Raw genomic sequence first — 27,484 nt, 5'->3', positions numbered from 1 at the left:
GCTCCCACAGGAGCTCAGTTTCTCTGAAATTTGTATCCGCTGCCGCAGCAGTGATGTTCCTTCTTGCTCCCACAGGAGCTCAGTTTCTCCGGAAAATTTTCTCCACTGCCACAGCAGTGACGTAACTAGGGATGTCCCGATCAGGTTTTTTTGCCCTCGAGTCCGAGTCCGAGTCATTTGATTTTGAGTATCTACCGATACCGAGTCCCGATCCGATACTTCTATAATACATAACAAAAGAATAAAGAAGAGCAAAAAACAGATCCAGGATGTTCCTTATTTTTTATTTAATTCACCTTATTTTAACATTCAACAACTCTGTTAACAAACAGAGCACTTCTGTGAGGTAGCTTGAACAATCAAGTAATAAATAACATAAATTCTTCACTTTTGGACTTAGTGCAACAGTAAATATAAAAAAAGTCTAATATATAAACAAATAGCACCTCAACTTAAAATACCCAGCAGGCATGTAAACAAATAAAAAAATAAAGTGCCACAGTGTTTGCAAAGCCAGTAATGTGCTTTTAGGAACTGCACTCACCGGTTTCACACTGCACGTGTTAGCAGAGCGTGCAGCGCGTATTTTTATCGGCGCCCATGTTAACAGATTAGAGCATTCACACCGCACGCAGAGGCGGCGCGGCAGCGCGTAGCAGGAGCAGAGCAGAGCAGCAGTGCCGCGATCGTTTCAGCGCAGAGTCTATTTTTGCTGCGCCGCTTACGCTGAATTAAAGTGACAATGCATTGATCATGGCCAAAATACACCGCAGTTTTATCCAAAAAGTGCATTGATGATATCTATTGTGTTTTAAACAGTCGATCAAATGACCAACATCAATTTAAAAAGAAAACAAATGTTCAAAAACAAACTTGTTGCCAGAACAATAAAAACAAAGATGAACCAAAAGTTATATTTATGAAATTATTAATAAAATAAGCTTCTTGACAAGTATTTTCTCTTAAATGTATTTGAAAACGAAATAAAGCAATGCCAACTTATCCATTATAGAGTAGGCTACTCTGTCTGTACACAACCCGCGGTTCAGCCGCGTGTGACAAACGCTGCCAGTGTGAAAGCAAAACGCGCGTGTCCTGCTCCTGCTCACCATACGCACTGCTCCTGCGCTGCTTACGCTCTGCTAACGCGTGCAGTGTGAAACCGGCGTAACTCTGTGCCACCGCATAACTATAGATGTGTTAAATAATAATGAGAATATATATACATATATATCCGAGTCCTGATCGGGAGGTGACGTCCGATTCCGATCAAGTCTGAAACCACGTGATCGGATCGGGACATCCCTAGACGTAACCCTCTGCTCCCGCAGGAGCTCAGTTTCTCTGGAAATTTTTCTCCACTGCTGCAGCAGTGATGTTCTCCCATGCTCCCGCAGGAGCTACGTTACTCCATTCAAATTTGCTCCACTGCCGAAGCAGTGTTATTTCTTCCGCTCCCACAGGAGCTCAGCTCTCCGTCCAACTTATCCATTGGATAGTTTGTACATGCAAGAATGAAAAGCAAGTTTGTTTCCACTGCCGCAGCAGTGTCATCTCATCCACTCCCGCAGGAGCCTTGTTTCTCCTTTCAACATAAATCTACTGCTGCAGCAGTGCTACCTCCTCCGCTCCTGCAGGAGCTCCGTTTCTCCTTATAACCCAGACTTCACTGCCGCAGCAGCGTTATCTCTACTGCTCCCGCAAGAGCTCACCTTTGTGCAACCTTCCACAGCCGACTACCAGCGAGGCTCACCCTTCTGATGCCATGACCATCAAACTCTCATCCGATGACGCAAGAAGCCCTCACAATCCAGTGACTAACCCCTCCCTATTATTTGCACACCTTCAGCTTCGAGCGCTTTAAGTTTTGGGGGCTATCAACAGAGTGCTCTGGGTTCAGGCCAAATACCGAGCTCTCTTTATATACACAGATTTTGTGGCTCAGATAAGGTCCAGTTCTGGTTTAGTTCTTTGCTCTTGGCTGACATGTGGCATTGCTATGGCCTGCTTGTGGCCCAGATCAGGCAAACAGGAGTGGGCCAGAACATCTTTCCACATGTGCCAGATGTAGGCCGGATCTGGGACGTCAAAATGTAGCAATGTGGGTACTTGATCAATTAAACTTCCCCATAGCGTTATTTTCATCTAAATAAACTTTTTCCACAAAAAAAAAAAAACCTTTTGTGTAATAAAAAGGTTCCGTGAATGAGTTCTTCATAGAACCATCAATGCCAATAACAAACCTTTATTGTTTATTTATTAAGAGTGCAGGGATTCATACACATGTGGAAACATTATTGTTTGCATGTTGTTTGTATAAGCATACTGCGTTTATGTACTCTTTTGACATTTTTTGATCAATATGCAGAAGTCCAACCAAATCACATGCTTTTTCTTATGTGCAGTGTACATTTAGAGATAGACCTTGTTGACATGTCATTTGTCAACCTCCAGCTCGATGGGATTTTCTCATGGTTCTGATCATGATTGGCAGCTTATGGGTGCATGTGATGTTTATAAGCACTGGTGTGTCTTCCCTTTCAGATGCAGTCGCTACAATCCCATAATGCCCTGCTCAGCATGCTGAGATTGGACGCTGCCCGCTGGAATGTTCTAAATGAGTGCGGATTATGTGCATGTCTCTCTCTCAAATTGCGAGTAAAGCCGCAGCTCGAACGCTTTGAATCTCTGCTGCTTAGCTGGGCACAGGAATGAGCGCAGCAGTGGTGCACAGAGGATTCCTCAAGAAATATGGTAAAGTTTACACTTTTTGATTTCCCTCTATCCCTGCATTCCACCTGTGCCGGCTGAGATTCTTTTTTTCTTATTTGGTTCACTAATGTTTTAGTCACTTTGTGTGCCACTCATTATTATATAGGCCTATATCAATCCATATGGTGAATACTATTTGACTAATGTCATTGATTTGTTTGTGTCTATGTAGCAAATTTTAAATTTGATGTTGCACAGACATTTGTCTGGTTCATTTGACCTTTTTAAACCTTTTTAAAGGTTCTTGAATAGCTTATGACCTGCAATTGATGCAAAGAGAAAGGATGTGTCCTTTAGATGATCACGACACATTGATTGGAGATTAAGAGTTTTATGTTTGTGTTTCACACTGCCAACATTCAGTCCCGAATGTAGTACTACATTTAACATAAAATATCCACCAATGACATATCTCACAGCTTTAATAGAAGACTACATAGAATAATAGTGTGAAAATTTCTGTTACCGATCATTATACTGTAACGTTAATCTACCTGATGTTTAAATAAATCTATAATCTGACAATGAGCTATTTGTATGTGCTCTTCATCTATTGATTTCAGGCTTTCACAGCATAAAGTGTGTCAGCTCCACATGTCCACATTGCTTCCACCCCTCTGTATGTCTGTATTTAGGTCAAATGATGATAATGGGGATGACTTAGTCTACAAAAAAAAAAAAAAAAAAAGATTATACTATATACTAAATACTATATACTAAAAAAAGATTGTCATATCTAGTTTGAAATATTTTACTTTACTTTACTTACATTCAATTGTAACATATTTAGATGCAAGTTTATCATGTGCACAATGAATATGCTTCAGTGTGTGCTAACAATGCGTCGTTAAGGGAAATAAATATAAACATTTGCTAAATTAGTTGTAATAACATAAAATATAAAATTCAAGTTACATTTATTTTGATAGCGCTTTATACAACATATTATTTCAAAGCAGCTTTAAAGTCGTGTCGACGAAGCCTTCACTAGCTGACATGGTTTCTGCTGATATTCAGGGCTGTTGTGGTCGTGTCTACTGTAGGTGCAGGTCCTCCATCTGATCTGGATATGGACCAGATCCGGCTGACTACGGTAACCTCAAGATAAGGATGAGACAGACATACTAATATTAACATAGATGCCATTCTTCTTATGATATAATCTTATGGTATCGGGTGTTATAGGAAGTGTTCCCGGTTCCGGCTAACCTACTTTATGCTGCCTAACAATCTTTTAACAAATTTGAATTTATAGAAATGTGATAAAGTGTTATGTGTATGCCAGGTTAAAGAGATGTGAAACTGACTAGGTGTGTCTGCCTTCCCGGACAATGTTAGGAAGACTGTTCTAGAGTTTGGGTGCTAAACAGGAAAAGGATCTGCTGCATGTTGATTTTGATAGGTATTATCAACTGGCCGGAATTTTGAGATCACAATAGACGTGAAGGACTATAATGAGTTAAGAGCTCGCTCAAGTACTGCAGAGCTAAACCAATGCAGTGTTGACAGAACCGGGCTAAGATGGTCATACTTCCTGGTTCTAGAAAGAACTAGCTATTGCATTTTGGATCAGCTGGTTATTCAAAGAGGTCATCTTCTTCCACTACTGGGCTAACATTACAATAACAACAGTAACAAGAACATGCCACTCTTGTCCTTCTAATTTTATCTTTTGACTTCAAAATAAAAACTAAAATGTATACTCCACAAATCTAACAATATGAATTGGGCCACAAATCCCTCATTAACAAATATATACACATTTTTTTTTTTTTTTTCGGTTTTGGATATTCAACAAAATGTAATGTCATAGATGATTATTTTGCAGTTATTTTCGGAATGAGCTGTTGACTAAATCTCACAAATGTTGATATTCAGGTGAAATTACACAATAAAGAAGAGTGTAGCCATTTTTTAAATGTGTGTTTTAGATGTGATTTCATGCCATCTATTGTCATGAGAAAAAACTAAGGTGTACACTTCTGTTTAACCGTTATATTTCCTCTTTTAAAAATTGTAGCATGTTTGTAACATCATATATCATCCACTGCCTCAGTACCATAGTTTAGGTATTTGACAAAAAGTAGACATACCTGAATGAGTACACAAATATTGACTGGTCCAATTATATTTGGTGGATAATCTTCATCCCTGTATCATTAAATGGCAAAACATTTTGAATGTACCAGCCTGGGCTCTCACAAAATATTTGTGAAAGATGAATATCATGGATTATTTATATTGTGTTTCGTTGTTTTTTTTCTTCTTCTTGATTTGACTTATAATGTGTGATTTATTGCAAGGCACAGTTAAACTGAGTGATACTACCAGAATTTACTGTTATCTGTTCAATTCACTGTTATCTATTAAATCTGTTCGAATGATAGTAAAAACTTACAACCAGAGCTGGGGTTGAAATAATGGAGCGCTATAAGGTTATGCTTCAGTTTTGTGTTATGCATGTACAGTCTAAATTCCAAGGATGATGCGTGACGCAGAAAGAATGGTAACGAGCAACTTTTAATGAACATGAAGATATATCAGAAACTACACATGAACATAACATTAACATGAGACAATGAGCAGAACAATTATGTGAGTAATAAAAAACCATGTCAACTAATGAAGAACTAAAACACAGGCAAATAGAGACAATGAAAACCGCGACTAGAAACTAAACAAGACAATGAAACTAAACAAAGTTTAAAAACGATTTGATTTAAGGAGCTCTACGAACCTGCTACTCTCAGCCTGAACAATACAATTTTGTGTGATGATTTATAGAACGTATAATTTCTATAAGTAACCTTTTCAAAAAATAACAATGAATATAATTTTCTTGAAATTTTCTGCCTCACAAATTCACTGTTTTCTGAGAATGGGGCAAACACTGTGCACTTTCACGTATTCAAGTTTTACCCCCTGTTTTTCTCTAAGGGGGCTTCATGTTCAAGCAATGGAAGGAAAAGTATCTGGTGTTGACGGTGGAAGGAAACCTGATGGTGTGTCGAGATGCAGACTCATCACCTGACCAGGTGGTGGCGCTCCAGAGTAACTGTGAGTCCATAGTGGAGGGTAAAGAAATCTTGGACTTGCCCCGTTTACCCCCTGGAGGACGCAGAGACAGCTGCTTTGCCCTCATCCTGCCCCAAGACAAGTTCCTCCTCCTGCTCTCTGATAGCCCTGAAGAGTGCAGGTGGGCCAACAGCCTGGTTCATGTAAAGCTTACTGAATGATTATCCTTTGTATAAGTATATATTTGCGGGCAAAACATGCACTTTTAAATTTTTTTACAAATGTGAGTCAGTGTGATACTAAACTTTTTGTCTCCAACAGTCAATGGCTGAAGTTACTCAGGAAGGTGAAGGAGGTGAGTTATTACATTTCATAAACACCAAATATATTGTGTCAGAAAGAGTCAGAAAGTCTGAGACCACACTGGAAAATCTTGTATACCTGAAATAAACAGGTTTTAGATTATACCGACATTTTACTGTAATTTTGGGGTGATAAATCTTTTACCGAAATTGTTAAAACGTGTGATGGAAAAAAATGCATTGAATTAAAAAAAATATTGCAAATAGAAGCATTTTCACTAGTGGTCTCATTGTTACGCAATTAATACACTGCAATTCAAATATTTATTTATTTTTTATTTAATTTTATTTTTAAAGAAATTTGTATTTTTCATTCAGCAAGGATACATTAAATTGATCAAAACTGACAATTAAATACATTTATAATGTTACAAAAGATTTCTATTTCAAATAAATGTTGTTATTTTGAACTTTCTATTCCTCAAACAATCCTGAAAAAATACATCATGGTTTCTACAAAAATATCAAAATAAAGCAGCACAGCAGTTTTAAAAATTGATAATAATCAGAAATGTTTCTTGAGCACTGGTGTGATAATGCTGCAAATTCATCACAGGAATAAATTGCATTTTAAAATAAATTCACATAGAAAACAACTATTTTAAATGACCCAGTAATAATATTACACAATATGTTTTTGCTGTATTTTTGATCAAAATAAATGCGGCCTCTGTGAATATGAGACTTTTTCCCCCCCACAACACTAAAAAAATCTTACCTACCCCAAACTTTGCAATAGTGGTATAAAAGTTGTTTGAAGGAATCTGTTCTCCCTGGGATTGAGATAAATATTTTTATTGGTATCATCAGAAGATAAAGAAAACACAGCTTCTAACATTATTATTTGGTATTTGAACAATGAAATGGATCTTATTTCATATATATATATATATATATATATATATATGCTTTTTGTATTATTTTGAAGCATTTGGTAATTTTGCTGTCATTTGGCAAGACTGTACATGACTATACAAGTCTATTTGATTTCTCTATGACACTATGTATGTTTATTGCTTCTTTGCCAAACAGCAGGATTATTCTCGATGAATGTTACATAATATGTCATTTGGCAGTGCCTTCTCCAGATCCTATATCAATGATAAGTGTTGTAATCTCTCATGAGAGACAACTGAACACTTTGCCATCTTTATTCTTTGGATTAGAAAGACATTTTCGTGACATCTCAGCATACAGTATATTTGTACATTTCAATGGCATCCTCTTTTTGCTCAGGGTGTGACCTCACCACTGGTCCTGCAGAGACAGCAGAGCATCACGCCCTGCATCACGGACCGGGAGCCGCTTCCAGACATCTCCAGTGACAAAGAGCCCACATCCCCGCACCTCAGCGACAAGGGCTTGAGCTCCCCGCGTGTCCGCTCCAGAGAGAACTCCATCAGACACAGAGGTGCAGCTCAGTTTTACTACTCATTAATTAAAATATGCAGTGATATTACTATGGTGCTTTGGATGTGGTGCTATGGTAATATCATGCTTTTTATAAGCTATTCATACAAATGTTCCTTCTGGAGCAGTGATTCTCAAGCAGGAGAACTATTAGCATTCCCATTCAAGGGCAGTTGCTCCCCCTGGAACTATGTGATGTGAATTCTGCCATATTTGCTCATGGAAACTAAGTTCTAGATGCAGCAAATGCCATGTGACAAACTGCACCTGCAGGATGTGAAAGTGACGACTGCCTGAAGGCACCTCAAAACTACAACAGTCTCAAACCCTTGTTTATTTTGACATTTAACTGCATAATACTTCTAGCTACCTTAAGCTGACTGTTTTTACACAGTTAGAGTTTATTGTATTGTTATTTTCTTTTTGTGTAATTTTTTTTATATGTTCTTCAACAGCCCAAGCATACATACGGTGGCTGTGATTTTGCCAAGTAAGACATGTTAAGACATTTATTGTTGATCCTGGAGCAACATTTCTGTCCAAAACATGGTCCTAACCCTAACCCTACCCCTAAACCTAACCCTGTCCATAACTTATCCCTAAAATCAGAGGAAAATGAAAGGAGAATAAGAAGGAGTAGAAGCCCCTAAACTGTTGTAAGCCTAAACATCTCGGGTTACTTGATTTTAAGCCTGAAGTATGTGTATAACACCTCAATGAAATCGTCAACTTGGTAGCCTCAGACGGTGACGTCATTAGAATGCACGCTTGTTAGAGGCTATAATTAGATGTGCCACAGGTGCATCCTCAGGTATCACAAAGAGTGGTCCTGGCACATCCTCAGTGCGGCAATGAAGCGCAGAATCTCGTTCCTGCTATTTCAGGGAACAGGGTTACAGTCAAGTAACCCGAGAGGTTCATTTCAAACTTCAAAAGCTTAACTCTATGCCATGCTGATAGCGCAGAATACGAGAATACCCACGCTGCCACACTGGGGGTGTCTAGACCTCTCACAGTAGTGTAGTGTGTGCTCACCAAGCACACGAAATGTCTCAGACATGAGCTTGTGATATTTACTCAAGGACGTGTGAGCCCGGAGTAGCATGAACATCCAAACTATAAAATTTTATGAATGTGTGCGGAGAAGACCAGCCTGCGCATCACAAACAATAGCATCCCTCACCCAATGTGAAATTGTTTGCTTGGTGGGGGCCGCCCCCCTGTTTTGGCCCCCATGACAAACAAATAGTTACTCTGAATACGAATACTTTCGCCACTGGCTAGTTCGGTGTAGGCCTGGGGCCTGATGTATAAACGTTGCGTACACACAAAAAAAGGCATTGAAATGTGTGTACGCTATTTTCCACAAACATATCAGGATTTATAAAAAATAAACTAGCCATAAATCAAGCGTAGCGTTAGTTCTGGCAGGTCACGTTAGTCAAGCTTGCCTCAGCTGACTCTCAGCTGATACACATCTACCTATAGGAATACAATGCCTATCACTGTATACATATATAAGCTCCTTCAGTATTATCAGCAGCTATCGCGTTTCTCAGGAGCTAATTACCCTCCTCCCTCCCCAGCTCCTCCTCTCGCCCAGTCAGGATTTGGCATTCTGATTCCCCTTGAATCAGAATAAATTCTCGAATTATGTTGTACTTTAAAATCTTGAATTAAATATATTTGCATTCATGTTGGTTCTGTTCTGTTTACCCCAAGGGGGGTTATTGCTGCTCTCCCTGCTCTTATCCATGCTAGGCTGTCCAGAACAGAACCATATACCGCCAATCCAAACTGTATGCTAATTGTCAATCGTATTTGACGGTAGTGGTCCTGACAGATGTTTTTCTATTTGGAAATAATAATAATAATAATAATAATAAAAACCACTACTGTGTTTACATTTACATTTAGTCATTTAGCAGACGCTTTTATCCAAAGCGACTTACGAAGTTCCTGTGATGCCCAGTGATGAGAGGCTGGACATAAGGATCTGATGATTCACAGTGTCGAAGGCAGCAGACAGATCCAGGAGAATGAGGACTGAAGATTTGGAAGCAGCTTTTGCGATCCGTAGGGCTTCTGTGACCGACAGTAATGCAGTCTCAGTTGAATGCCCTTTCTTGAAGCCGGATTGGTTGACATCCAGCTGGTTGTTTAGAGACAAGAAGGATGTTACTTGGTTGAAAACAGCTCTTTCAAGTGTTTTCGCAATGAATGGTAGGAGAGAGATAGGTCTGTAATTCTCTACAGATGATGTGTTTAGTGTTGTTTTTTTAAGCAGTGGAGTAACCCGAGCCTGCTTGAATGCTGTAGGGAAAGTGCCAGTATGTAGGGATGAGTTGATGATGTGTGTGAGTGCTGGAAGAAGTGTGGGAGAGATGGCTTGTAGAAGGTGTGAGGGGATGGGGTCTAGAGGGCAGGTGGTAGGATGACTGGAGAGGAGAAGTGTAGATACTTCTTCCTCGGTTAGTGGAGAAAAGGAGGACAGAGGGATATTGGCTGTGGAAGGGGCCAGACTGGGTTCCTGTGTGTGTGGAGCTGAGAACTGACTGCTGATAGTTGTTGTTTTGTTGGTGAAGAAGTTCGCAAAATCGTCAGCAGTTAAAGAGGAGGTGGGTGGTGGTGGAGGTGGACAGAGGAGAGAGTTGAATGTCTTGAAGAGTAATCGTGTGTTGGAGGAGCTGTTGATCTTGTTGTGGAAGTATGAAGATTTTGCAGCATGAACATCAACAGAAAAGGAAGAGAGGAGAGATTTATACATACTCAGGTCAGATGTGTCATTTGATTTGCGCCATTTCCTCTCCGCTGCCCTGAGTTCGGTCCGGTGTTCACGAAGAACCTCAGACAACCAGGGGTTAGAGGGAGTAGCGCGTGCTGGCCTGGAGGAGAGAGGGCAGATATTGTCTAGAGAAGAGGTTAGAGTGGAGCATAAGGTATCCGTTGCGGTATTCACATCCAGAGATGAGAATTGTGAGGGTGGGGGAAGACAAGATGACACGGCAGAGGAAAGGTGGGAGGGAGAAAGTGAGTGCAGGTTTCGCCTGAAAGTGACTGGTGGTGGGGGTGGAGGTGCAGGGGTAGAGAGTTGTAGACTGAAAGTAATGAGGAAATGATCTGAAACATGGAGAGGTCTCACCAAAATTTTGTCTGTGATGCAGTTGCGTGTGTAAACCAGGTCCAGTTGGTTGCCTGATTTGTGAGTACCTGAGGTGATGAGTCGTTTGAGATCGAAAGAGGCTAGGAGAGAGATGAAGTCTGTTGCATGCAGCTTTTCGAGATGAATGTTGAAGTCACCAAAGACTAGAAGTGGGGTGCCGTCCTCTACGAAGTTACCCAGCTGACCTGGGGGGCGATAAATGACTACAATATGGATCTTATTGGGAGTTGTAAGTGTAATAGCGTGATATTCAAATGAGTTGTTGTTGCATAGAGAAGAGAGTGCTGAGTATTTCCAATTGTTAGAAATGAGAAGCCCTGTACCCCCACCCCTCCCAGACTGGCGAGGGGAGTGAGAGAAAGAGAAGTTGTTAGAGAGAGCAGCGGGGGTTGCTGAGTCTTCTGGACGAATCCAGGTCTCAGTCAAGCCCAGGATACTAAGAGTAGAATGAGATGCAAAGGCTGGAATAAAGTCAGCTTTATTGACTGCTGACTGACAATTCCATAGACCCACAGAAAGAGAGAGAGGTGTGTGTGAGGATGAGAAAATGGGACGCAGATTAGCAGTATTGCGCTGCCTTTTGCGCGTGATGAAAGGGCGTTGCCGAGAGATAACAGGAATGTATTGAAAGCACATGTTGAGTAAGGTGAAAAATAAGATAAAAAGTGGGAAGGGAAAGGGAAAAGGAGATACTTAAGTGCCTTTCTGGTGTCCTTGCTCGGTGGAGTCGCACAGGTAGAGTCGCTGGTCTTTACCCGAGTCGGTCTGAACACGAGGAGGCTGAACACGAGAGCTGAACGCTTCCGCTGACGCTTCTGCGTCATAGTAATTACATAGATATAGATATAATGCTATCACCGCTTGAGTGAGGACAGCTGTCTCGGTCTGGCAATTAAGTCAATAAAGCGAAAATGGGCCAAATCGAAACTAGCTAGGAGCCAAGACTTAAGTGCAATTAAACTGCAATAATAATTTTCACACGCGGCTGTTTAATAATGTAGCAACGCGTCTACATAAAATACAGAATTATGTGAAGTTAAAAATGAAAAATAAGCAGAGAATCGAAGATAGGCTTACCTTAAGTCAAATACAACACTGAAATAACAGGAGAACTGAGTATTCCTTAAAAACCACTTGCGCGCTCTTGCCGTGCGTTCTCTATGCTGACCGCTGGTTTACCTTTAGATTTTAAAATACAAATCCCTCAAAGGAAAATAACAAATTAACAAATCAGTTCTTTCCACAGGAAATCCCACAAAATTATGGCAGATTAATAAACATGTATTTACTCTTCTCAGTACTATTTTTCGTTTCTTTGAATGACCAAATAATTCAATTCACAAAGTCACAACACAACAGCAATGAATCCCAATAACCACCATAACCCCCAAAAGAAAAACAAAACAAAAACAAATGTCAATCAATGTAGGCTAATACTCTAATTTTACCCAGCTCGGATTTTCAGTACACAGATGGCGCGCTAGTTGGAGCTCTTTGATGCAAAATCAGTGTAGCCTACTCACGAATCAGGAAAACAAGAATTCCAGTTGCAGAATAGTAATCTCTAATCCTCACTCCCCAGCAAAATGATAAACAGCATCCGTGACACAACCCACAACGACGTTGAGTGGATCTCGATGAACTCTCGATCTGGTTAGATGCATGCGCGAAAATCCACACAGATTTCCCGATTTCGACGATCTCTCAGTGTTAACAATAAGTGTAGACAATAAACACGCACTTGACATGAACTCTCAACTACAAACACCACTGCGATACTTTTACCCAAAATTGACTAAATATACACGGGTATATTCTTCCAGATTTCAAACGAATTACACAACTTATTATAGCTTAAACTGCAACACTGAAATTGAGAAAATAAACACAGGAATATAAAACAAATCAACGTGATGATAAAAAACCCCCCAAAAAAACAGATTCTCTCACATGGGATCCTCGTGCTAGAACTCCTCCATCTTTCTGACTTGCTTGAAACTGAGGTGCGCAGTCTCTCACCGAACTCTCTCGCAATGTTTTTTGGGTTTTTTTTTCGTGCTGCAAACTTCAAACTGCAAACTTCAAACTTAAGCGTGAAGTTTCCCAGTTCACACCATAATCTCGCGCAAACTTTCACCACCGAGCTGCCACTCAAAATGTGCGTGAGCGTTGACTGCTGTCAGCTTTCTCAGCGCCGAACTTCATTTGCTCACAGGGGGGCAATGTTCCAGAAAACACTGAAGCTTCCCCGGGCGCCGCCATTGATTAGCGGACCCCCACCTGCTGTTAGCATTCCATTGACTACCATTCATTTTGGCGTCACTTTGACAGCGCATAACTTTACATCTGAGGCGTTTAAAGACTCCATTTGTCCATTATTTATTTCTAAAGAAACACGAAAATGTATAAAAGGCTCCATTACCTTGTATCTTACGTTATGGCCCCGTAGAAGCAGTTTTTTTGTAAAAATAGGCTAATGATTGCGTCATAACCACGCGACTCTCTGTCGCACAGTAGAGAGATTACCGTATGGACAGGAGGAGAAGCTTGCGGGCAATCGGGGGGACGTGGAGGCAAAATGACAAAATAATTAATCAGAATACTTAGCAAAAGTTGCTCCTAGCTCATGGACACCTCCAACTCACACTCTCCGTCTCTGCAAGTTTCGGAAGGGAATGATTCAGATTTCTCTTGGCACAGCTACTAGAAGACAGATGCTCACGTTACATCTACGTCGTCAAGCTCAGTTTGAGTCTGTGCAGTAAGCTCAGCCATCAGGAAGTGAGAGCTTCTAATTTGCTTCACTTTTCTCAGTTGAAACCTATGGGGTCGCTGTGTCCAGTTTATATACTGTCTATGCTTGCTCATCACGAAAAAAACTGCGTTGCCTCTTTTACTCTCTTTGACCCCCTGCACCTTGAACTTGAGGGGTCAAAGTACATAGCTCTCATTGTCGGACTGACGCTCTCAAAAAACACAATAAAATGCAGCCATTGTATGATTTGTTTTCCCTTACACACACACATTTGAAAAATCCCTTTTATAATCATGTCTCATATATGAACATGAACATAAAAAAAAAAAAAAAAGTCCATCAACAATTGGTTTGCATATGAGTGTATAATTTCAAACCCAAATACAAATAATGACACATTTGTCCAGGTCTCTACATGTGTACACCATACGGACATTCTGGACCGTGCACACTCTTTTACTGGAGTGAGTAAAGTAATGAAGTATACAGAATGATTACATCTGATATACACATTTAGATATATGCCAGTCTCATTAATGGAGTTAAGCACTTAGATTTTTATGAAATCATTATCCAGAAGTTACAAAAATTTTATATTCATTTTAATAGAAATATTTGTAGTGGATGCGCTGCTTTTGAACACTTTTCCTGTGGAATGCTGTTTTTTTTATGTTTTAACTAAGGATACTTGGATAGCGCATGATAATTCCCCTTTTATTTGTGTTCTACATAGCAAATGTAGGCTGAAATCTACGGAAGGTTTTATACATGAGGCCCCAGAAGAGCAAGGACTGCCCTTACGGAACAAAAATATATGGGAATATACTGCAAAATATAATGTGATTTATTACATAATACATTTCCATATATGGGAAACTAGTGCTTATATTTTTATTATACTGCAATATATGGATTTATGTATGGCTATATTTTAATGAATATAAAGTATTTATAAATGAAGACAAATATAGCATTACTGTACATGTAATATTCATAAAGTGTTATCCTTTATTGTGTACATACATTGCACATACATGTTTCCATGTAAATGGGAATGTTGTTGTTCACACATATATATACACAGACATTTACAGAATGAGTTACAACAGATTTCTAGTTCCCAGCATGCTTTGCTTCTGACTGACTTCTGAAAGGAGAGCAAATGTTACAAATAAGTGTTATTTAATGTAATGTTTAATAAATGAGATTATTTTGCATGAGTAAATTTATCTGCAATATATTACACATGCAGTACTATATCTGATGACATATGCATCTATATATTATGAAGTGTATTATTAAATATAAAATAACATACATTATGATATATTAGTAAATATATTGTCACATATTTTTCAATATATGAAAAGCGACAATTCCTTATGTATTATTCAATATATTGTAATATATTAACACAATATATTATTCTGTATATTTTCAAATATACGGTTAAACCATGTAATGCATTTATTAATAATATTGATTATTCATATATGTGAAATATATTTTCGTTCCGTAAGGGCATGGACACAGTCTGTGAAGTTTCTCCTGAGAACAGCGGAGGGCAGAAGGCTTCAAGAGTGACCGGATTTACGGTCGAGAAAGGAACCTTAGACAGGTAGTCAGGATGAGGATGCAAAATTGCTTTCACCATTCCAGGGGCAAAGTCTAAGAATGATGGCGAGAAAGACAGAGCCTGCAAATCATTTATTCTTTTTAGTGAGGTGATAGCCATAAGAAAAAACATTTAGAGTCAAAAGCTTGAAGAAATGAAGAAAATGAAGCCAAGAAAAAATGAAGCCATGAAGAAAACTTGGTTCTAGAGGAAGGCCTCTGGGATAAAGTGAACAAGCAGAGGATGCTTCCCGAGTGGTACCCTGTCAATCAAGGCGTGGCAAGCCGATAAAGCGGCCACAGAAACCCTGCGAGTGTCAGGGTATGAAACAGGGTATGAAAACAGGAAGTCCAGAACTGAAACAATTTGACAGTTAACTGGATCTGCATGATATGCAGTGCACCACCTTTCAAAGACACCAGATTTACTGACATAAATTCTTCTAGTGGAGGGAGCCCTAGCACTGAGAAAGGTCTCCATGACTTCAGGTGAAAGTCCAGTGTCCCTCAGTTGGTACCCTTCAGGGGCCAAACATGAAGGTTCCACAACTCAGGCCACAACTCATTACCCAGGGTGAGCAGTCGAGGAGAGATATTATCTCAGAGAACCAAACTCTGTTTGGCCAATGCAGAACTATCAGTAAGAGGCAAGACCCTTTTTGACGAACTCCGTATACGTACAGGCGCATTCCAGTGCGTGAATGCAGACCGCCCTGGTGATTTATGTAAGAGACTGCCGCTGTGTTGTCCACCCGCACTAGGACATGGTATTTCTGGATGGCACGCGCCGTTTGCTTGGTTGCACAGAGGAACAGCTCAAGGAAGCTCAGAGAACGCCTCCTCGACGATGGAACCTCTCGTACCCAGGTCCTTCAGCAGGTCAGCCTGATATGCCTGCATGGTGTTCGTTTGGGGGTCTCTTGCTCACGTGGTTGGTCTAGCTGTAACCTGGCCACTGTGTGAGTAGTTCCTCATACGCTTTATCATTGCGTGAGTAATGCCCAGAGACAGGAATCTCAAAATCCATAGCGGATGCAAGAGATACGCTGTCGTCCGCACGAGCCGAAGAAACACTGGGGAACGCTTTAGGATCGTGCAAAAGGACATTCAGATCTGGAGAGAGAGAGCAAGCGATAGGGACAGACCTGTCTCCTGCTCCTCAGCCAGTTCCATACGAGAGCCCCACAATGGTAAAGTGGGTGCTGGCCTTAGGAAGTAAGCAAGACAAGCGTGTAGCACTTTAACCGGAAAACCCTCACAGTGCTCGCACTCGCCCTGCTTCAACGCAAGGGCAGCATGCTCTTCCCCCAAATAAACAAAACAAAACTGGTGTGAATCGCATTCAGGCATGGGCCGTGAACATGGAGACTAGGGATGTCCCGATCAGGTTTTTTTGCCCTCGAGTCCGAGTCATTTGATTTTGAGTATCTACCGATACCGAGTCCCGATCTGATACTTCTATAATACATAAAAAAAGAATAAAGAAGAGCAAAAAACAGATCCAGGATGTTCCTTATTTTTTATTTAATTCACCTTATTTTAACATTCAACAACTCTGTTAACAAACAGAGCACTTCTGTGAGGTAGCTTGAACAATCAAGTAATAAATAACATAAATTATTCACTTTTGGACTTTAGTGCAACAGTAAATATAAAAAAAGTCTAATATATAAACAAATAGCACCTCAACTTAAAATACCCGGCAGGCATGTAAACAAATAAAAAAATAAAGTGCCACAGTGTTTGCAAAGCCAGTAATGTGCTTTTAGGAACTGCACTCGCCGGTTTCACACTGCACGCGTTAGCAGAGCGTGCAGCGCGTATTTTTTCCGGCGCCCATGTTAACAGATTAGAGCATTCACACCGCACGCAGAGGCGGCGCGGCAGCGCGTAGCAGGAGCAGAGCAGGAGCAGCAGTGCCGCGATCGTTTCGGCGCTGAGTCTATTTTTGCTGCGCCGCTTACGCTGAATTAAAGTGACAATGCATTGATCATGGCCAAAATACACCGCAGTTTTATCCAAAAAGTGCATTGATGATATCTATTGTGTTTTAAACAGTCGATCAAATGACCAACATCAATTTAAAAAGAAAACAAATGTCCAAAAACAAACTTGTTACCAGAACAATAAAAACAAAGATGAACCAAAAGTTATATTTATGAAATTATTAATAAAATAAGCTTCTTGACAAGTATTTTCTCTTAAATGTATTTGAAAACGAAATAAAGCAATGCCAACTTATCCATTATAGAGTAGGCTACTCTGTCTGTACACAACCCGCGGTTCAGCCGCGCGTGACAAACGCTGCCAGTGTGAAAGCAAAACGCGCGTGTCCTGCTCCTGCTCACCATACGCACTGCTCCTGCGCTGCTTACGCTCTGCTAACGCGTGCAGTGTGAAACCGGCGTAACTCTGTGCCACCGCATAACTATAGATGTGTTAAAAAATAATGAGAATATATATACATATATATCCGAGTCCTGATCGGGAGGTAACGTCCGATTCCGATCGAGTCTGAAACCACGTGATCGGGCCCGATTTCCGATCACGTGATCGGATCGGGACATCCCTAATGGAGACACACACCGCTTACGTTGCTCATTTTTCTTTTTCTCTTTTTTTGTTTTTACAAGAACGGGAGAAGAAAGAGAGAATTTTCTGCACACTGCCTAGTGAAACTAACTCCTAGCAGAGAGGCAGAAAGAGAGAGGCACATCTAATTATAACCTCTGACGATCCGCAGCCGTTCCGCAGTTGGTGGAAATCCGTGGTGAGGCTACCAAGTTCAATTTCATTGAGGTGTTACTTCACAGCTGGTCAATCAAAGATATTCCCAAAGCGCTATCAGCGCAGCATAGAGTGAAGCTTTTGAAAGGGAACTTGACTACCTAAAAAAACTATCCCTCAAATTTGTTTGGTTGATTGGAATGTTGATCCAGAAACATGTTCCCTGAAATCACCACATTCAGGCCTTTAGAATGGTGCGTAAAATAGATTTATAAGGGGGAGGGGGGACCTGTAAATAATTAATCAGCTCCGTAGCAGATTCTTCTGGGAACACAGGTGAAATTATGAAGCCACTGCCTGTTCTTGATGATAATGGTATATACACAGCACAATCCCCAGAGTTAAATTAACTCTGCTCAGAGAACATTTGGTCCCTCTCTACAGAGAGTTAAAATAACTCTGAATCAGAGTCAAAGTTAATGAGATACTTAAGTGATTAATTAAGTGATGAATGGGCATTAATGATTAACACCTGTTGTCAAAAAGCAGAATCACTGAAGGAAAGAGAAACAAGAAGAACAGAAAAAAAGAGAAAGACAAGAACTACAACTGACTTCCAGCCACAGCCTTAGAGGAAATAAAATGACAAAAGAAGACATTAAATCTCTCACAATCTCAGCAGGGGTGGATTAAACAACTCTACAAACAGCATTACCAGTGTGGTAGATTTTTCCCTAAACCTAACTATGTACCTGGGTCTCGTCTACAATCGACGTCCCCGAACGTCTACAGTCGACATTTAGTCTATCTGGGTCTCGTCTACAGTCAACGTCCCCGATCAATATCCCTAACTTGTCCCCCTAACTAACTTGCTTCCCTAAACTAACTTGCTGTGCAGCAATAATAATAATAAAAAAAACAGTCTTCACCAAATGTCTTTTAAATGCTTTAATCATGGTCGGGGGATCTCCCAAGCAGTTCTCAGAGAATCTCCCCCCAGAACAAGCACGGCCAGAGGATCTCAGACAAATTTCAGAGGGAATCCCACCAGCAAACACAGATACAACAGTTTTTATAAAATAGGGGTATGGCGAAAAGTACATGATACATTACATAATTTCCCTACAATTTGATTGGTTCTTCATATGCAAACCCTCTTGTTACTTAATCACAAGGTTTAATTTCCCATATTTTTACACTCACACAACTAAAGTAAAAGGGGTATGGCAACATACGACATTCAAAAACAAAGAACAGAACGTTTTAGTACATTGTGTTAGAGTGTTAGGATTGTTAGGCCTAAAAAAGGAAAGTAAGGTTAGATGTTAGAGTTTTGATTAGTTTGATATATAGTTTACTATTTTATTCATTAAAAAATCCATTACACCAGCTTCACTTATTACTAACCAGATTGACGTTATTTCTGTCATACGTCTACAGAAGTTCTTATTGAGAATTAACAGAGGTTTAGATTTAGTCACCATTATGGTAACCAGTGTTTCCTTTAGTTGGGCAGTTTGACTCTTTGCTTTTTTTGTGAGTTTGTGGTTTTTGTCACAGTTTTTTTTAAATGTGTAATTTGTTGCAAAGAAAGCCAGAAGCAAAGATGATCAGGTGATATAGTTTTCAACAACAAAAAGAATAAAGCACTTATCTCATCACTGTCCAAAAGTGGTTATTTGATGCTAAAAGATTATATTCACTAACAGTACTCTCTTGCCACAGATTGGACATTCTGAATTTTTACATTAAAAAAACAAAAAAAACAAAAGAAGACACAGACGTCAAGAATCAGCATATGAATCTCAACAATGGTGACGTTTCATGCCGCAATGCATCCTGGGAGCCATGAGTTTTATACCATTGTGGCTCCCAGCATGCATTGCGGCATGAAGCATGTCACCATTGTTGAGATTCATATGCTGATTCTTGATGTCTTAAAAAAAAAAAAAAAAAATCCTATCTGTGACAAGAGAGTATTGTTAGTGAATATAATCTATTAACATCAAATAACCACACTGGGGATTTTGCTGTGTATTAAAGTATCATGATATTATTACTATCATAAATCATCACTGTCCATGGTTAAGAGTACACTTGGAAAAACAGAATAAATAATCCTTACATGTTGCTGATTAAAAGAGAAAAATCTCCTGTGATGCCCCTCTCTCTCTCTCGCTCGCTCTCGCTCTCGCTCTCTCTCTCTCTCTCTCTCTCTCTCTCTCTCTCTCTCTCTCTCTCTCTCTCTCTCTCTCTCTCTCTCTCTCTCTCTCTCTCTCTCTGCTATAATCCGTTAAACATGTTTAACTCTTTTTTTCAAGCTTATTCTCTCTGCTATGTTCTGTATTTAGGTCTTTCTTTCAATGGTGCACTAAAAAGTGATAACCTAAAGAGGTTTATTTTTATTTCTATTGTTTACTTGATTTCACCCATAACAATTATTTTGTTGGTATAATAATTTTTTATTCTATAAATTAATGTATTTAGGTTGATTCTTCAATTTTAAATAATATTTTGAACTTGAATAAAAGTAATTTAGATGTTATGATGTAGATTGTGTGTGTGTGTGTGTGTGTGTGTGTGTCTGTGTGTGTGTGTGTGTGTGTCTGTGTGTGTGTGTGCATTTTAGGTTTCACAAACTAACAATGATTTTGAACAGCATTTATTAATTTTGGTTAATGTCAACTTATAATATATTGCTTTTATTTATTGTATTATGTTCATTGATAGTTCCTATTACAGTTTTTCTTGATTGCTAAAACACTAACTGATTCATTTGGCCCAATTTCCTAAATAATTGAGTCATTTCTGAATACAACACATTTCTCAAAACTGTAAACACATTTAACCAGTTACCTCACACATTCCAACTTTCTCCATGTTTTCTGCAAAACTTCACACAAAAATGCCCTAATTTTGCACAGGTTTAACCATGTTCTCATTCAGAAGACACAAGTACAGATTATAATTAAAGCAAGCCGTCACAATGTGAACGTAACACACATTTCCCATGTATAAACATCTTGTAGCAAAACTGATGACAATAATCAGGGCCACAGATGAGTATCTGCTTTGGAAAATGCATTCTAACACTGGTGGGAGAGCGGAAAAGGGTGGGAGAGAGAGGAAGAGGAAAACAAGGGCAGGGGACTAAAAGAACAATTGAAGTGAAAGTGAAATGTGAAGGGCAAATATGGTAATCCATACTCAGAATTTGTCCTCTGCATTTTAACCCATCCAAGTTAGTGCCACTCTAGTTGATCATGTTCTTATGCATGGAATGACCATGAAGGAAGCTGGCATCTACAGTTTTTTATTACTACACATACAGTATAATTACATTACACAGTACAATATCAGTACAGTCCTTTAGATGAGAGAACTTTGACTGTAGCACATTATACACCCTCAAACTTGTAACTGTCGTAATTGATTTGTAGCCAAGTATACTTACATTTTATTTTTGCAGGACTGAGAGGGAAGGAAGTGTTTTGTCAGAGAACCAATGAACTTGTAACAATGCCTAAAATTTAAAACCAGATCACATGCCACAAGATCTATATTAGGGAGGGTACCGCTGGCTAAAATATAACTGAAAACCGTACAAATAAAAATATGCAACAAGAAATCATTTGTAGAAGTGAAATATAAAGAATATTTACATAGATACATGAGATCAGCCGTGGCTCGTCTGTAAAATATTCAAAAGCAAAACATAGACCTCTATAGAAACTGAATCAATAATAAATTGAAAACCTTTTCAGCATTCTGCAACAAATATTATGTATTATGTAAATATAATGACTATTTTAAGTCAAAGTGAGCAGGATATAATAAATGTAACGTATGGCTTCAGCATGTATTATGATACTAAGCCTGAGTCCTCCCCAACTCTACTGCGCCCCACAATTTCCAATGTAAATCTGTGGTGAAGAGCCAGTAAATCTCTAATTAAGAGCCATTGGGGCGGATTTCAGGCTGCCCTGCTTATTTTCATGTTACCTCACGTCAACCTCGCTCCAGACCAAGACAACATCAATCTGCTTCAGCTATGTGAATGATAGTCTGCATCAGGCATGATGTCTGTTCCATGTGGAGTATAGCGTATCAAATTAATCTAAGTATAAACTCTTTAATTTATATGTGCTCATGTGAACATATAGTTCTGTTGTGTTTGTTTCATTTTTGAGAAAAGACATGCCTTTCTTTTCCTCACTGGAATTCCTCCACAACTTTTTAAAACAACATTCGAAGGCAAATAATAATTTATACTACATTAAGCCAATTCTAAGATAGCATTCTATGCATGTTTACTTAATGCCTGTCAATCAACATTAGAGCGCCACCCTTAGACTGAATAACGCAACCTCTGCCAAAAGTGTTCTGTGTGTTCAGAGATCACAATATAAAGCTTACAAAATGTTTATCATAAACTGCCTCTATAGACCATTTTTCGACCTGAACCAGTAGCGGCTCCTAACCGTACATTTATGTAGGGCAGATTACCAAAATATATAATCAGATGCCGCTACTGGATGGGATAAAAAATAAAAAAATAAAAAAATAAATAAATATATATATATAAATATATATACACACACACACACACAAAAAGTGGCAATTTTCAAATGGGGTGGAAGATTCAAATATACCAAAGGAAATGTAATTTAAATGATGACGTATTATCTGGGTTAGTCCACAGTGGAGATCCTGTATAAAGTCCTTTCAGCTGTAGATGAATGAAGCCTAATCTTTAGATGAGGTGAGCTGTAGCAGGTTGAAATAATTCACCAAATATCCTACAAACAATTTGTAAATCCTTGTGCGGATACAAAAAGGTCAAAAGATGGTACGTTATAAGGACAGAGTCCTTATGTTAAGTTAATCTTTTTCTTGAGAGTCAACCTACCTGGCATCAATAGTCAGGCCCTTCTAAAAACAAATAAGTGTAAACTTACATCAGTATACATGTGAATAAACGTAGGCAATAAATAACCACATATGAAACATGAAAAAGAAAACAGCATCTTGCATTTTAAGTGAGCAGGAGTGTCACTCAAAAACATGCTGCTAACTCCAAACAAATCTAACTTCTTGTTAATGGCTGTTCACTCTTAGGAGCATTAGCGCCACCTATAGTACATTGTAACCTATATCCTATTAGCTACAATAATGATGGTCTGCCAAGGTCAGAAGACTACCCTAGTGAACAAAACCTACACCAAAATGTATTTAAAATACATTTATTTCATACTAATTATACTACAAATCCATTACAATATTTACTGACATATCGCTTGAGACTTAATGATATAAATATTATAATTAAAATGTACTTATTTTTTGCACAATGCACATTTCTTAATATTAAGCCTAAAATGTGTTTTAATATCACTATTAATGTATGATCTCTGTCATTCTTTAAATGCAAGATATTTAAAGTGTACCTAAAGTATACTTGCAAGAGTTCCAGCCCCATCAGATACACTTAAGTATATCTTTAGTTGCACCTCAGAACTACTTCCGCACAACTAAAGTGCATTCAGTAAAAAATAAGTCATTCTAATTTAGGAGACTTTAAATATATCAATTTAGTCTACCAAAAGTACAAATGCAGGGTATTTATATTAAGCAGGGTATTTATGTGAATGTATTTGTAGTATACTTAGCACAAAATACATTTATTTCAAATACATTTTGGTATGTTTATTTTTCACTAGGGTATTTTAAGAAAACGGCATTAGATGGCGCTGCGTGTTCATTTACCAGATCCCCACACATCCTGATCCAAGCATTGCACCATATTATATTCTACTATCTAAACCTGTGCCATGTAGAAATGTAAAAAATCCTTTATACACATTTGTATATCTGTTTTACCTATACCTCTGAATACCCTCTGCACTTAACAATTTACTCTCTTTCACTAAGCTTTTACGAATGCATTATACTTATCACATACCAACAAAACATGCACCACAGTTTCTAACATCTCACAGTTGTCACACAACCCATCTCGGTGCCTATGAAGCAGACTTCAAGTGGTAACCTCCAGACACCATGGAAACACGACCACACAATGAATGGGATGATGGACACGTGGAATTTATTCACCTTTAATAGAGTAGTGAGGCAAGATTATTATATAGACATCAGAAGGCCTACTCTCTCATTCCTCTGCTTCCCCGTCCGCATACACCATGCATCTGATCCCAAACACTTTAAAAGGGACAATTTGTAATATTTAACATGTAAAAGGAGGTGATGAATTACCCCACATAACATGACAGGACACATAGGAAAAACATAAATGGTAAATGCATAACATATTTGTAAAAGTTAACATGGTTAACTTTAATATGCTGTAAAAGTTAATATGCTGTAAACTCACAGAAATACATATATAATGTGCTGTAAACTCTTAATAAGTGCATTGATTGCTGAACTATGGTGTGTATAATAAAGTTATTGTTTGCACAAACACAGTCTCATTGCATGAACATATACCACAAGGAAATTAGTATGAAGATAGTCCTATATATACTGAGATACAAGAATATCAATTTAAATTCTCAAATTACATAATAAACAGTCAAATTAATAATCACAAATTGAAACAACACACCTTTAACTTCTGAGTATTGAGGCAACCCTTACAGAACAAAAATATATTTCCCATATATGAATAATCAATATATTAATTGGTTTAACCGTATATTTGAAAATATACAGAAATAATATATTGTGTTAATATATTACAACATATTGAATAATACATAAGGAATTGCCACTTTTCATATATTGAAAAAAATGTGACAATATATTTACTAATATATCATAATGTATGTCATTTTATATTCAGTAATACACTTCATAATATATAGATGTATATGTCATCAGATATGGTACTGCATGTGTAATATATTGCAGATAAATTTAACATGCAAAAATAAACACGCATAAATAGAGAAATACATAATGTAATATATTTCTTATATTTCTTAATTATTTACATTATACATGTTTCATATTTTCAAGTTAGTTATCATAATCACCTGCATGTGCTAAAGTATGTAACCATGAGACTATCACTGTACTGACAAGTGCTCAGCCATTACTTTTAATTATAGTAATTATAGTTTAAATGGTATTTGGCCAATCCTCAACCGAACCACAGGCTCTACTCTTCAGCACAATACCTCAAAAACTGAGACATACCAGAAAAACTTTTAAATTCCAAAATAATAAAACTTTAAACACTAACAGATCTCCCCCTGTACAAACTTTTACATACATGATGCTGACATATTATTGTAGCAGAGTTTGTGCTGAATACAGTGTAATCAGACTTTAGCCATGAAAATGTCAAGTAACAGAAATAAACACAAATGTCAGAGCATGTCAGAACACCTCCAGGGCCAGAAAACACCTCAGACGCCAGAGGGTTAATATTGAGCAAAACACATTAAATAACATTTAATTTTAACATTGATCTTGTTGATCTGGTCTTTTGCCATCAGGAGTTTTTAAATGTAATTACACTGTCTGAGCCTGGTCATTTCTTTTTGTTTGATGTTTAATAGGAGAAAGGTGGCAGCTTAACTGTGTCTGGAACAGCATTGTCGATAAAATAAAGTAGGCCATTGTGGTGCCGCAACTGCTCTCTGATCCCTGTAAACGTTGACTCGGCACATAATGAACAGCCTCTGTGATTGTATCATTGCATGCACTATCCACAATGTCAACATGTTTATGTACACTTATCTACAAGTGTTTCTGTTGTGAACTTTAGGCAGCATAAACCAGCGGCCTCCCTGCAGCCCCACAGTGGCTCCGCCCCTTCACTCCGCAGACTGCCTGCGCCACGGAAACAGCAGCGACGCGCGCGCTGTGAGAGCCGTCTGTCTGCTGATGGGTGGAGCGGCCGCGTCCTCAGCGCTGGGCTACCTCAACTCCTGTCCACCCGCCTCCTCTAACCTGGCTGTTCACGCTCCTGAAATCACTCACTCCACAGGTTTCTCTGAGATGGGGGGAGGCAGTTCTTACCATGCTTGCAGCCAAGCCATAGAGTCGCCACATATTAACAGCTTCGACTTTGAGGGAGACTCTGATTTTGATGCTTTCGACTGTGGAGGGTTTGCATTTTAATGGAATATGTTTACCTTATCCACAGGGTCCACACATTCATGGAAAATGGTGTAAATGTTAGGGAATTTGAAAAATTGTTATTCCCAAACCTTTAAAAAGTAACGGAAATTCCTGTAGTGAATATATTTAACTTTGAAATATTTACTCAATTTTAAATTGCTCTTTCGTGAGTGCGAAACCAATCATTTTAAAATAATTATCCAGTAATAAGGGCAACTTGAAAAGTCATACAAACACATTGGTCATAATACAGTATGTGCAAATGCTGTATACAAAGTTTGTTTGATAATCTCTTTACAGTAGAAGAATATGTAAACTATGTGAATTAGAATATGTGAAGATGCAACTTTGGAAAACAAAGCCTATTTTTAAGACACCATGGGGTTTCTTTCTTTTTTTTTTTCTTTTTTTTTTGCAGTTACATTTATGTAAATGTTGCACCTTCCTGTCATGCCCATGCACTCCTACAAATACACAATCTTATATTTTGCTTTTCATTTTAATATGAAATATGACCAAGAAATGCCCTTGGCAGGTTTTGTGAGGTTCATCCAACTTTGTCCCTTTTAACTTCTCTATGTTGTGGTAATTGTTTAATATATAATACACATTATCTTCCCATATAAAATAATACTAATAAAAATGTTGCTGTTCCTTAGAACTCTCAACCTTTTTTTTAAATTATTATGTATCCCATTCAAATGTAAGGGGTCAAAATCTTGTATAAAGTTTATTGAAAACTTTTCAGACGTTTGTGGATACACTTAGTTTATAAATGCAAAAATAGTCATTATCACTATTATCACTAAAAAAAAAGACTATTGTGTTCAACGTTTTTGAAAATTTGCCATGTGCTCTGTTCTGATTTCTGCTAACTTTGCATATTTCTTGAATTTAATGTACAATATTTCTATAAAATGTGTTATATTCACCTTTTCCCTCTTTCTTAAGTACCCTTTTGCTCACATTCTTTCTCTGTCTGTGTTATGGAGAGTTTGTGTAAGTGAGAACATAGGTGAGTGTTCATTAAACAGAAATATAATGTTACATCATATTGAGTGTGTCAATCCATCTGAGTCTGACATTCGGCTATATAAACAGGATCATGTTTACAGTGCTCTAAATGACTGGGCCAAGAGTTAAACAGAGGATGACAGAGCAGATTTGCTGGAGACAGTAAACTGGGGGATGAATGCTCATTTCTTCATGCTACATGTAGCTCACAAGTGTGTCACACTGAATTTTTTTTTTTTTAATAAATAAATTCTTCCTAAGTATCTTGTTTTTCAGTACAAGCATCTGAACATTCTTAAATCAAGACACATGTACTTGAAAAGCATAATTTAGATAATAAGACTTGTTTTCTGAAAAAAATACTTGCTTAGAATTCCATGCGGGGCCCAAATGGGTTTGATCTGGGCTATCTAACTGGGGCCCAGTTTTGTTTTCATGTAGGCCCCACATAGGTTAGCCCAGATGAATTGAAAACTAAGTATACACACTACAGGGTGTTAAATG

At 38.4% G+C, this 27,484-nt stretch overlaps 1 protein-coding gene across 3 annotated transcripts; it reads left to right on the top strand.

Annotated features, from left to right (window-relative positions):
• The first annotated feature begins 2,546 nt into the window (after positions 1-2,546).
• On the top strand, positions 2,547-27,013 carry LOC311090227 (src kinase-associated phosphoprotein 1). 3 transcript variants are annotated; one of them, XM_084125411.1, is made up of 6 exons: positions 2,599-2,754; positions 5,710-5,968; positions 6,109-6,142; positions 7,386-7,560; positions 8,015-8,049; positions 25,611-27,013. In XM_084125411.1, the coding sequence occupies exons 1-5, from the start codon at positions 2,712-2,714 to the stop codon at positions 8,038-8,040; spliced, it is 537 nt and encodes a 178-aa protein (XP_083981537.1). In that variant the 5' UTR covers positions 2,599-2,711; the 3' UTR covers positions 8,041-8,049; positions 25,611-27,013. The 3 variants fall into 3 exon arrangements, with proteins under 3 accessions (XP_083981535.1, XP_083981537.1, XP_083981536.1); XM_084125409.1 differs by lacking the exon at positions 8,015-8,049 and having other exon boundaries at positions 2,547-2,754; XM_084125410.1 differs by lacking the exon at positions 8,015-8,049 and having other exon boundaries at positions 2,635-2,754; positions 5,727-5,968.
• The last annotated feature ends 471 nt before the right edge of the window (positions 27,014-27,484 follow it).

This window comes from Abramis brama (assembly GCF_963993115.1).
Source record: "Abramis brama genome assembly, chromosome: 10".
Classification (NCBI taxonomy): domain Eukaryota; kingdom Metazoa; phylum Chordata; class Actinopteri; order Cypriniformes; family Leuciscidae; genus Abramis; species Abramis brama.
Note: the sequence above shows the minus strand (reverse complement) of the source record. Positions and strands in the feature narration are given on the sequence as shown.